Raw genomic sequence first — 13,090 nt, 5'->3', positions numbered from 1 at the left:
GACTTGTGAAGTATATGTAATATATATTACAATCATGATGTTAAATACATGAAATAGCTGAGTGTCAAAATAATCTATCTTTACAGGGAAACACAGTACAAACTTTGTTAGCCGATACGATCCCAGGTTTAACAGCTGGATACAACTTCCACCCATGCAAGAGAGGTAAAAACTTGCTATGTGTTTTTCAATTTCTGTTTTCTCATCCTAGGAGCAGCTGAGGTTTGGCTTAGTTCTGGGAGTCAGGAGGCCTATAGAAGCATTGAAAACACAGATAAAACTGCAGCATGCAGTTGTGTCCCATTTGTCTCCTAATTTTTAAAACTTTACGAATTCAGAACTCCAGATGCCAAGTCCTACAGTGCTAACTCATGCAAAATAGCCATGGACTTTATGCAATTACTGGTTGCCTGAGTACGGTCTGAAGGATTTTCCTGAAGTCTCCATAGTGTCCTGTCATGTTCCCTGACTGAAGTGTCACGATGAGTTTGCAGTAAACAAGCAATAATTACAGTCAGATATCTTATAGGGAACTGAAACGTTCTCATGTTGACTCCATCCTGTTCCACCACACCAGCTATGAAAAGCTCTCCTGAACATGTCTCCACTTGTCAGAGGACTCTTAATCCTAGGTGGTCTTTGAGTGAAGTTGCTGTCAGTGAATGCATATTAGAATAGCTCATGTTTTAATCTTGCTGTGTGCCAAAGAGCAAAGGTGGATGTGGACTTGAGCAATGACTTGTAAAAACTTAACTGTGGATCCCAAATCCTACCCTGACAGGAAAAAAAGCCCTAAACCTGAACAGAATTGTGCATGTTTCGTAAGAAGAATCTCAAAGGCAGAAGACCCAAAGTTACAATGTTATTTGAAGAAATTATTCAGTATCATTCCTTCAGTTCAACATCCATCTTCTCATGGATCCCATGTACAAAAGATCTCACAGTGTCTCCCTGAAATGCTTTCTTTATTCCATGTCAGTATTACAGTTCTTTTTTTGTTGACTGTCTACACTATAAGTCTGGCAGTCTTAAATATATTGAATTCAGTGCAGCCTTGTGATTCAAGGTGTGTCTTATGAGATGCTTGGAAATATGACTGTCTTTTCAAATTTCCAGGGGTAGAAAGTGAGTCTGCAAAATTTTTGAAGGACCTTTGTTCAGGAATCAGTTTGACTGACCTAAGTCCCTGTTTTGGCAGCGCCTAGCCTTCTCCCTCATTCCCACCAACACTGTGGGATAATTTTCACAGCTCTGGTTGTTCACTTGAAAACAGAGGGACACCTTCCCCTCTAGTTCAGCTTCCTAGAGTGAGTCACTGCTAGTTGAGGTGTTGGCATGGAGGAGACAGGAGGTGAGCATCAGATTGGGCATCACCATGCAAGTCATCCTTGCTGAGCTGGGAGACTGACTAGAGACCAACTGGTGTTTGTATGGAGCCTGGACCAGTTCTGTGGAGCCTAATCTGAGTCCTGATTAGGCCCTCTGGGTATCTCCAAGCCAAATTCCTGAGGGGTGTTGGCAGCTGACTGAGCAGTTAGGTTTATTTGGCTGACAAACTACAGAATGCAGAAGGAGGCAGCTGAGGGTTGGAGAAAGGAGGCAGTAGGAATTTTTCCTCCTCCACATCGGCTAGTTGTGTTTCCCTGGAAAACCATGTGGCAGGTGACTGGCCTTGTGCTCTGGTGGAAGCTGCTGCCTTCAGCCAAAAGGCCAAAACTCAGCTGTGCCCTGCGCTCCTGCCCGTAATAAACTGTAATGTATGAACACCACAGCTCCTTACAGAGGGACTGAAACACTTACATAGTTCTTTCTGCAAGGAGCTTTGCTATGACAACATTAATTGTCACCTCTTTTGTTCAGGATACATAGCTCATAGGCTTGCCCCGTGTATTTCTTTAAAGGCTCCTAAGCATTAGGGCTACTGTTGGAAAAAGATTTTACACTCACTTTGTAAAATTTTGTTTTGTTTTGTTTTGTTTTTTTGCTCAGTCCTAATGACTTTCTCGGAGTTGTTGCAGCTTTCACTGGTATAGACTGGCCCAGTTTGTAGAAGATCATACAAATAAGAGAGAGCTTTTATGCAGTTTTCTTTCCCAGGTCCTTTAGTGAGATAAAGTTCCCATTAAAGTCAACAGGCTGTTTTCCCCCTGCTAGGAGTACAGGGTCATGCCCTGTCTCTGCTGGCATAATGCAGGCACCATTGACAAGACAGACTGTTAAATGGGTTTTTCTGAGTCATTATGGTCCATCAAGTCAAAACCTATTTAAGAATTTTAGTCTGAGAATAATTGGCTGGATAGACTATAATAGCTCCATGGAAATGACTGCCAGGTAAATGTGGGACTCGTTCACAGGCAGTATATTCTCAAGTCAAAAATCTGTATGAAATATTTGATAAGTAAACTTTTATCTCACATGCCAAAATCCATATCTGATTGATTTTACCGTGTGAGCTATAAAGAAAAGTCTAATCCCATTATAGATTCAATGTCACCAATGTATTTTCTTTAAAGCAAAGTTTGGTTCCTTTCACTCGAAGAACATCTCAAATATAGATGGTTTTGAAAGGTTTGTACTATTTTCAGGAGTTTATTGTTCAGAGAACCAGAAAGTGACTCATAAGCTTTGGAAATACACATCTGCCTGATGATTCCATAACAACTGGAAGGTTTTTGGAGAACAGATCAGTTAGACTATGATGGCTACTGAAGGAGCAGTCTTTGTAGCAGTTGTTTCTGAACTTGTGGTGTGAGCTTCAGCTGGACACCTCAGTCAGAACTGTTGCGCCTTGCCAGCTCAACACAGAGCTTTTCAAGATGTTTGGAGGAAAACAGCATTTTAAACAACTTGCTTTTTTTTTTATTCTGAGTTAAAAATTTTTGTTTGAAGACCAGAAAAAAGCATGGCATTGTACCAGGTTCTGAAGAAGCACAAGTAGAAGTAGGAAGTGAGCAGGTCAAGCATACTCTCTGAGGCTGAGTGAGCTGAGAAAAGGCACAGAAAAAGAGATTTTAAAAAAATTCACATTTTATTTTGTCTTTGACTTTAATAATAGTAATGTCAGCAACTATTAAGATTATTTATTTTTTTAAAAGCAAAGCATGCACTCTGTAAGTGACTCTGAAATCAGGTCCAGATATTGCAACAATCAGTAACAGCATTGGTAACTTTTTAAACCTCAGACTGGCAGTTCTATTTCGCGTTCCAGGGCATAAATTCATCATGTGTGAAAATCATGAGGAAAATCTTCCCTTTTATATGTGTGTACTTGAAAGAAGGAGTAGGTTGGGTTGATGGTTGGGTGAAGGGGTGTGAAAGAAAAGCATTTAGGAGACCAGTGAACATTGAGTACTTTCAAGTCCTGAGGAAAATCACGAAATTATTGTCTTGTTGTCCATATTTAGATCCTGAGGTACATTCTAGTTATCTGAGTAGAATGGATAGTGTCTTCTCAGTATTGAGGGGAAAGTTGACATGCAAAGACTGCTGTATTATAGTTTAATCTGAATCATATTTTACAGCAGTTTAAAAGTCATCACTTGACAGCATGCCTTTGCAGACTGTAACAGCATGCACTTGCACATTGTATCATTGAAAATGAAAAAAACCCAAAAAGCTTAAAATATTTGTGACAGAAGCTACCCAGTGACTGTTCACATCCAAGCAGAAGAATGAAGTATGCTGATGCTTTCATTTTTGCTCCTTATAGTGACACTGTGTGGATGAAACCAGGAGTACATGTACAGAATATCATCAGTGAAATTCTAGTTAAGAGAATAATGCGTGCAGGTTGTGTCTACCTCTGTTTATTAAACCTGAACTAAAAAGGAAAAAAAAAAAAGCAAAACATGCTGAGAGGTTTGTTAATGGGTTCACGAGAGAAGGTGCACAAGGACAGACAAGTGGATCTGGGAGCACTAACAAAAGGCACCCTCTGGTTTTGTGGCTTGTGGTTGCCCGACACAGGAGGGTTGAAAAATATGTACCTGCCTATGCAGGCTCTCTCATGTGTAATAGGAGGTGACCTCTGGAGCTTTTCCTACTTTTGGGGCAACTGTGGGCTGTGTTGCTTCAGGCCCATCACATATTCTCAGAAAGCTTATACACACTTGATTGTAACACCTATAGCCTCTGTCAAATTAGAGTGAAATCAGTCAGCAGGGGGTTTTTTTAGGAGACAACAGTAGGCAGACATGGGTACATGTACAGTGTAATCAAATTAGCTTTGTTTCCATAGAATATCAGGCTAAAAACATAGATGCACAATTTGCTGCCCGACCATGCGGAGCAAAATATGTCATCAACTTCTGTCTGCCCACTGACAGATAAATTAAATGGTCTTTTTAAATTCATCAGTTGATCTGGAGGCACTTGCCGGTATTTCTGTCCTCCTATTTCCACGTTGTTTTTTCTGAAGTCTTCCCTGGGGTGGAGTTCCCAGCCCCACTCTGAAAGGGGTTCTGTCCCACACCATCCAAGCTGCCCTCGTGCAGGCAGGGTGAAAGCAAAGAAGTGAACAGGCGGTGTTCAGTGACCCTGGCTGGTGAGGAGCTCTGTCAGGTGGGCACCAAATCCAAAAAATAAGGTCTGAAACTGGCAGTGATGCATCAAATCTGTTTCCTGAATGCCCAGCCAGCCCTGCTGTTTCCATGGCTGTATCTCTTGGTGTCTGGCTGACTTCTCTTCCAACTTATAAACCACCAGCCAGTCTCAGACACCTTTAACTTAGAGGGAGATTTTTCCAAAATGTTAAAGGCTGCTACAAATTTTGTAAAAATGGGTAGTTGTGTGAAAGAACAAGATCTTATTCCTGCCTTCACTGAAGGAAATGCTCCTGAACATGCCTGGCCAGATGTCAGGTTAGGGACAGGGCAACCAGACTTTGCTAGCTCACCTGGTCATGGGATGGCTCTCAGGAAGCCCAGGAAGGAGCTGGATGTACCAAAGCTGTTCATTGAGGATGCTGTGCTCTGTGTGTACCACTGCTCATCCAAATGCTTTGCAGTGGTCTGCAGGTTCAAGTCCTTGATGGTGCAGGTGACCATCAAGGCCCCAAGATTTAGCGCATGATTCAGGAGTGAAATATGCAGCTGCTCCCAGATTCAAATTAAGGCATTTGGGTAGGAACCAGAGTGCATTGAATCAACCACAGAGCAGGGTTTGGCAAGCTACAGCCACACTCCAGAGTGCCTGCTTTGCAGGAGCTGTCAGAGCTGCACTTTGCTGTGCCTGGCCTGCCTGCTCATTTCTGGGATCCCACGTCATTCTGGTTTCACCCAGGAGAAAATTTTATGCTGGGGTCTGACGACTTCTGTCATTCAATATTTTGTACGGCTCTTCATCCTAGCCCAGCTGTGCTCTTTTGCAATTTTCTTTCTCATGTTATTGCAGCTTGAAATTAAAGGACTCTACTCTAGCAAACCTTCCTGCTCCTGAGTATTCCAGGGAGCTTTCCCTGAGAGTGGATTACACCAAATAAGGTCTCTCAAAATCGTCTAGTGCTCAATTTTTACTTCAGCAACAAACACTCACCATTAATTTTGGAGGCACAAAGAAGACAAACTAATATATGCTTGACAGTCCTGGCCAGAAAATTTAATTCTTTTCCTACACACCTGAGTTGCATGTAAAAGCAGACAGGAGGCTAAAACTTTTCTCAGGGTTAGTTGGATGGAGACAGACTTCATTTGAGCTAAAGGGTGGAAATGTAGTGTTGTGGCTAGTGTAAGGAAAGTTGTTCTATTTGCAGTACTGCAGAAGGAAGAAAAAAATGATAATTGAAGAAAAATTTTGATGATGTGGTTCTCTTAGTAAATTGGGAACAATGACCCTTGAAGGACCATAAAGAAAGTGAATGTCAAGATAATTTATTATTGTTACATTATCTACCTCATTTTTCACTTTGTCTTACTGAGTTGTTACATCCCTTACAAGGTAATGCCCCATACATTAATGAGCACCTTTTTATCTTTCATGGGTGTGAAAAGGCAACAAACAGCTTTGAAAAGGGGTATTTTCTGGCAGTTTTATGTGTGCCTAATTGTTTTGACACAATTTTTTTTTTTTTATGTGGAGTATTCTGTATTTGATTAACAAAGCAGCCACAGTCTCTAGGATAGCTGTAAGCATGTGAAGCTCCTGGACACTTGTTTCTGATTCAGCATTTGAAGGAGCAGTTCTCTTAGTTCAGGGAGTCAACTGGAGAGGAGAAAGAAATGTTTGACATGGCTAATTGGTTTGTTGTTGGCATGTTTTGCTCTGTTCTGCCCTGTCCTCCAGGAGAGCCAGTTTCTACGCCTGCCGCCTTGACAAGAACTTGTATGTCATCGGTGGAAGAAATGAAACTGGCTACTTGTCCAGCGTTGAGTGCTACAACCTGGAGACAAACGAGTGGCGTTACGTCTCTTCCTTACCACAACCCCTGGCAGCCCACGCAGGAGCTGTTCACAATGGCAAGATATATATTTCAGGCCAGTGTCTTGAATAATTCCTGCTGTATGACAAGAAAACCAACCCAAAACCACCATTAAAAAATGCAGAGCCCCAAAACTAAAGAGCCAAATTCCTGCTGCAGCACAATGTCTTTATTTCTATTAATTAACTGATGTGTATTTACTTTGCAGGAGGTGTTCACAATGGAGAATATGTCCCCTGGCTGTACTGCTATGACCCTGTGATGGATGTCTGGGCCCGAAAACAGGACATGAACACAAAACGAGCAATCCACACTCTGGCTGTAATGAATGATCGACTGTATGCAATTGGAGGAAACCATTTGAAAGGTCACATTTTGAACAGCGAAAAAGTGTCCCACATCTCTGATAAAGAACATTTTTGTTAGACATTCACTGTTAAATACATTAAAAGCCAAGCAACACAATTTAACAGGACACTTGAGCCAGCAATTTTAAAAACATTTTATGCAAATTATTTTAAAATTATAGCAGTACATTAAATATATGAGTAATGAATGCTTTAGATAATAAAAATGGGAGCTTCCATTACTCAAAGGCATGGACAATTTGTCACTACCAAGAATTCAATGAAACAAACAGATTATTCTTTGACCCGAAAGTACCAGCAATATTTTTCTCTGTAAATCATTTTCCAAAATGTGCAGTTAAAGAGAGCTTTATTCAGAGCAACACACAAAAACAAGCTCCTGATTTAATGAAGAGAAGAAAAAAAAAAAAAAAAGAAAACTTCCAGCCATTAAATATTAGGACTAGGCTCTTTAAATCCCTTTTTAGTATTAAATGTAGCTTGTTTATTATAATTCTTTTTTAGAAGACTTTTGAAAAGGTCTCATATTAAAATAACTATTGCTTAGGCATCTAGTATTTTTATCTTAATACCTGTATGTCATTGCTGTTAAAGATGCTTCTTAATCCAGCCACTTAGACAAAAAGCACACCTCCTGCTCCTTAATCCCATAATAATATTTGATAATTTATATTCACTTTTTTCTTCTTTCTTCTTTAACGTTTAAAACAAAAAACAAAACAAAAAACAAAAAAAACCACCCAAAAAACCCCAAAAACAAACAAAAAAGACTGCCAACCACAAAAAAGAAAATCATAATATAGACGAAAAAGTAAAAAAATGTGTTAGCTTCCAGTAAGAGCAGGTCATGTCTGACTCCAGTCCCTTGGTCCCCATGACACTGCAAAGCCACATGCTGCTTTTGGACATCTCAGTGTCTGTGGAGCATGCAGGGACGAAGTCCCACGTGTAAGTGTTCCCTGATAAATACTACTGGTGCATAGACCCTGCAGGCAGGTTCTGTGCTGCTGTGCCTCCACTCCCCACCCACAGCTGGGATGGCTGTTCATGGACTGGAGCCTGTCAGGTGAAGAGGGCAAAAGCTGCTTGCACATGAACACCTGTGAATTTTGTAATTTCAGTGCTTCACAGTGTTGGCTTTTCCTCCTACAAAACTAAAACCTGTCACAGCTCTCCTCGAGCTAAAGCATATGCTCTGGTTTGCAGAGGCTTGAATTGCTTCTATTCTGCCACCTTCTTTTTTTTTTTTCCCCACACTTTTAATAAGCCTTGCATTTTTGCCTCTATGGTTGTTGTCCTGGGTGCCTTTGTTATGCTGGAATTGCTCACTGTTGTGAGAGGTGTTTAACATCCAGGCTTCTGGAAAGATGTGGCTGTCTGCTAAAAGGACTTCTTGGAAAAAATGGTTTCTCCTGTGCAGTGAAACAAAAGGAAGAACTGGAAGGACAGGGAGGAGGGAAGGGACTGAAGTGTGGATGAAATGTTACAAATTCTCCACCTGCAGGGAATAGCAGGGCTCCATGGCAAAGCCCTCCTTTGTGAAGCTGAACTGGGTAGTAGTGTTAGCTGTGCATTTACCAAATCACAGCTGGTCATGTGCATACTGCAGTTTGTTACTGAGCTTTTGACAGGTTTTGGCTGCCCAACAGTGGCCTTTCTATGGCCCCTTGAAAACCTCGAAGCAGCAAATAATTAATTCATATTATTATGAATTATTTCATATTATTTCATACTCATTCCAGACATAAATAATATTTGAGCAAGCAGCTCCCTGGTGAAGTGCCAATATCACCAAATATCCTTTTTACAGAAAATCTTAATTCTCTTTGCTGTCATACCTTGAAGAGAAGACAGAAGGGTTAAGAAAAGCACTTCAGCATATTAAGAAAGCCATACTTCTACTGCAGTGCTCTGAAAAAGAAGGTAGTTTGAAATAGGGAATGGCCTAAATATTAGAGCAAGAATCAGGACTCCTGTGTTCAATGTCTGTGTTCAGCTCACTTAATTCATATTAACTAATACAGCTTGAGAATCTTGAGCTGAGACACCTCTGCCCTTTGGTGATCAAACAGCAGCAGTCACTTGGAGCATTTTTTCGCCTACCAGGGAAAGATGGGACCACCATTATTGTGGTTACATTTTTTGTTTCCTTAAAGACTTTATTCCAGCTGTGTGCTTTAGGGTACACCTTAAATCAGCTGGAAAATTGAAACTGGTCCTGCACATCATGTCCATCATCGTAAGCACTTTGTCCCTCTAGAACCAAGTGGCATCAGTTGTCTAAGGTCTCCCTGGACTTGTTAGACATTGATTTCTGAGCAAAATTCAGTCTGTTCAATTTTGAATAGATTGGATCTGCTGAATTTTGAGACATTCAGAACAGTCTTTTCCTACATATTCAAACTTGTATTAGCACTGATAGACAAGGGAGAATTCTGTTTGAATCTGCTTGTGTCACTGATAGGTTATTACTGACTGTTTCCTGATGTGGTCAAGTTTTATATGGACTCAGGATTTGTAGAAAACTGTAGAACTAATGGTGAAAACCTTCCACAGATTTATTTGAACAGAAATAACACAGCATTAATTAGTTACAGAAGCTGGCTTAAATGTATATGAAAATATTTTCTAGAATAATGTTTAACAGTTATAATTGTAATGACATAATTGTAACTTTAATAAATTTAACAATAAAATAAATAATACAGCAGTATGTCATAACACATGTTCTTTTTTCTTAATGCCCTCATCCAGGTTTCTCCCATCTCGATGTAATGCTTGTGGAATGCTACGATCCAAAAGGTGACCAGTGGAATATCCTCCAGACTCCTATTCTGGAGGGTCGCAGTGGCCCTGGCTGTGCAGTCCTTGATGACAGTATTTACCTTGTAGGAGGCTACAGCTGGAGTATGGTGTGTACCTGCTTGTCTGTGTATCTGTATCTGTGTAGAACAACCTTTCTATTCCTTCTGAATTCTTGTGGCAGTCCATATAGTGTGCAAATAGGATGGAGAGGAGATGACAGGGAATTAGCTACAGGGGCAGGTTGGGGTTGGTTTTCAGCTCATGGAGAACATGGAGTGGTTTTTCACCTTTGTGCTTCTCTATTCAACTAAGTTACTATTACACTCTATTCGCTGATATGGAATTTAAAAATCAGAAGGAATTTTGAAAAAGTGATTGATGGGACTATATCCTTACAGCTGTGCTTATGAGGTGCTTGTAAAGGAGACTGATTTTCAGAGGCAGGGTACTGAAAAAACCAAAACCTCTTGAAGAGCTTCTAAGTTAGAGTGACCCTGAGTCACTTCAAAATATTTTTAGAGCTGATGCACAACTTGGATTTTACCAAAGCCGCATTTAAATATGACATTTTGTTTGACTACAGGGAGCATACAAATCTTCTACTATTTGCTACAGTCCTGAGAAAGGGACTTGGACAGAACTGGAAGGTGACGTTGCGGAGCCCCTTGCAGGACCTGCGTGCTCAACTGTGGTATTGCCGGCCTGCGTTCCGTACAACAAGTGATGGGCCAGGAGCACTGACACGAACACTGAGTGCATTTTGGGAAAATAATGACGGGTGACGTAAATATTTTATTAGAACAGAATTCCTGTTAAAACAAAGCTACCATGATTGACCCCTCATTCCATGTTTATGCTTTAGGAGCAAACTAAAAGAAAAGAAAAACCAAGCGTTGTCCCATCTCAGATAGGTGCCAGTGTCTTATGAAGCAAGAAGCTAAAACACACCGAACATTACATGCTGACAGACTGCCATTTCAGACTGATTTAAACTTTTCGTGCTGCGGAGACACTCCTCACATCAAATTTAACTTTAAAAAAAATGATGGCTAACTGTTCAAATAGCGCCTGAAGAGACAAGATCAGTATTGTGCATTGTATCTACCTGCATGTGATCTGTGTTGAAGTCATGAGGATGTTGTTTTCATGAATGTTTCAGAATTCAGATAGTGAGAAGCTCACACTGCATTGCAGAATTGTCTCCTCCTCTGTAATCCTAACCTACAACTACTTCATATGCTCTGCAAGCAACACAGCATCAGAAGATTATAAAAGGTAAAGAAATATTGTTCAGTTTTTGCACAGCTTGGCAACTAATACACTCTGCCTTCGAAGTCCCCATGTGCAAGTGCAGCAGAAAGCAGACTACAAAGAAAGCTATGCTTTACAGAGCATTTCTTGCAATAGCAGCTTAGGGATTAGGATCAAATTCTTCTAATCACACTTCTGTAAAGTCAGAGTAATTTCACTGGAATCACATGAAATGACTGGTTCTACATTAGTATAACAGAATTTGGATCCTACAACTTAGAATCTGGTTTTGTAAAGTTATTTCTATGACCACTTAATGAAGCACCAGAAACCTTACTTCCTTTTCACTAATCTGTTAGATATCAGCATCTTTGCAATTTCTTTCCAAAGATAAGAAGACAGCATTTAATCATAAATTTATTGCTTTGGACTCTGAAATGCTTATGCACATTTTTGGAGAGACATTGGTAAGTAGTTAAAGGAGTCCTGTGTGGTTGATCTTAACTGAGAGAGTTTTACTATTGATCCAAAGTAATATAAGGCTAGACTGTCCACTGCCTTACAGCCTGTGTAATTATTTACACAATGCAAAGCAAGTTTCAGAATTCTCCCACACAGGACCAGTAGCATTTAGGACTTGCTTCATGAAGTCATAGTAGCTTGCACAAATCAGACTGTCTATGTGTTAAGCTTATGTCTTTCTGTCCCGGCTTTGCAAAAGCAGTGACAAAATCTCAGCCTGATTCTTCACCACCTTGCAGTTAACAGACATAATCATGTGCACCTCATTAAAGTATATGCATAGTTATTCCACTGTGGTTTACTAGTGCTGCATCCATTACTCTCAGGACCATCCTCTTTACTGGTGTAAACTGACATTGCTCCATTGAAGCCAATGGATGTACTTTATGTCAGCTAAATATCTAGCCTTTAATTTGCCTAGTTGTAGCTGGCTGCACCAGATAAAAGGCAAAGGACACTCCAATCCTGCATTTTCAGCCCTACACATCTTTCATGACAGGACTTAATGCTAGTGCATTAAGCAAGGAGCAGGCAGCTACTAGAGGTTGGTTTCTGCTGCAGAAGCAATAGATGGGAGAAAGAGTTCATTATTTGCTTTGTAAAATAGAAAAAGGGTGAATGTACACAGAAATTACACTATATATTGATGCTTGAGAGCAATATAAATAACAGAGAGCAAATATCATGGAACTGTTTCTCTCTGGCATCAGTCCAGTTTCACTGCAACTCCCTTGCTTGCAGCAGAATTACACAACTTGTAAAATTGGAGTAATGCAGTAATGACAGGTACCACACAAATGCAACAATCCAATTGATGAGGTAGCTGCATGCCAGGAAAAAATGTTTAAACAAAATAATTTTCTGAAGATGCTAATATTTGAATGTGTCCTTGGGGAGTTTTCCAGTGAGCATCACTAAGGAACGCATAAAGGTGGAGTGTATATCCTGAAATCTCAATCCATTTCTCCTACATAGTGCAATCTTAGTTGGTTTTGTATTTATTTATATTGTTCAGATCCAAGGGATCCCTTGTAAAATATATTTGGTGCAATCATGACTTTTTTTTTTCCCTTTCCTGTTGAAAGTATATAGATATAAATATATATAAAAAAGGAAACTGTTAAGATAATAAATGAGGAAACCTTGTATGACATTTAAAAGGTCTGCCACTGAACACTGACTGTCACCTGTCTCTACTAAAACGTACCATTTTTAAAGGATACTTCTTGTCCTTTTAAATGGTTCCTTTTTTTTTACTAAGATAATTTGAAGATTTATGAGGACTGTATCTAAATCTTTCTATCTATCAGGAAGGCATGACCAAGGAAAAAATGCTAACTAAATAAGTCACACAAAGAATGTAAATTTTGTACAGTACTAGACTGTGTAAATGAAGCTTGCTTGTAGGGGGGAAACTTTAAATAAAACTTTATGTACTAATTCAACTGTCTGCCATATTCCTACTTATAAAGTGTATGTATAAATAATATCTACATTAAATTCTTTGGAACTTTTTTTATCATGCAGATGTGTGAACTTCCTTTATTTTCTGGTGTTACACAACAGCCTCATTGTTTGCCAGGTGTCATTACTCAATGCTTGTCAGTGCAGTGACCGCAGTAAAACACAGCTCTGTAGTGAGTCGGTCTTCCCCTGAGCTTAGTGCCTGGCCTGGGAAAGCAGCACCTTTTTCCAGCAGGGAAAGCTCCACCCCTGTGCCTGCTCTCAC

At 40.0% G+C, this 13,090-nt stretch overlaps 1 protein-coding gene across 4 annotated transcripts in view; it reads left to right on the top strand.

Annotated features, from left to right (window-relative positions):
• Window positions 1–12,884, top strand: part of KLHL14 (kelch like family member 14) — a 60,279-nt gene extending 47,395 nt beyond the window's left edge. For 3 of the 4 annotated variants that reach the window (XM_033075881.2, XM_033075872.1, XM_033075890.2), the window contains exons 5-9: window positions 87–165; window positions 6,280–6,470; window positions 6,624–6,782; window positions 9,538–9,695; window positions 10,172–12,884. In XM_033075881.2, the coding sequence (XP_032931772.1) occupies window positions 87–165; window positions 6,280–6,470; window positions 6,624–6,782; window positions 9,538–9,695; window positions 10,172–10,312 (728 nt within the window). In that variant the 3' untranslated portion in view covers window positions 10,313–12,884. The remainder of the gene's footprint in view (window positions 1–86; window positions 166–6,279; window positions 6,471–6,623; window positions 6,783–9,537; window positions 9,696–10,171) is intronic. The other variant, XR_004419680.1, reaches the window with a different exon arrangement.
• Window positions 12,885–13,090: the final 206 nt, after the last annotated feature.

This window comes from Catharus ustulatus, chromosome 1 (assembly GCF_009819885.2).
Source record: "Catharus ustulatus isolate bCatUst1 chromosome 1, bCatUst1.pri.v2, whole genome shotgun sequence".
NCBI classification, from domain to species: Eukaryota; Metazoa; Chordata; class Aves; order Passeriformes; family Turdidae; genus Catharus; species Catharus ustulatus.
This window is presented reverse-complemented; position numbering and strand designations above follow the sequence as displayed.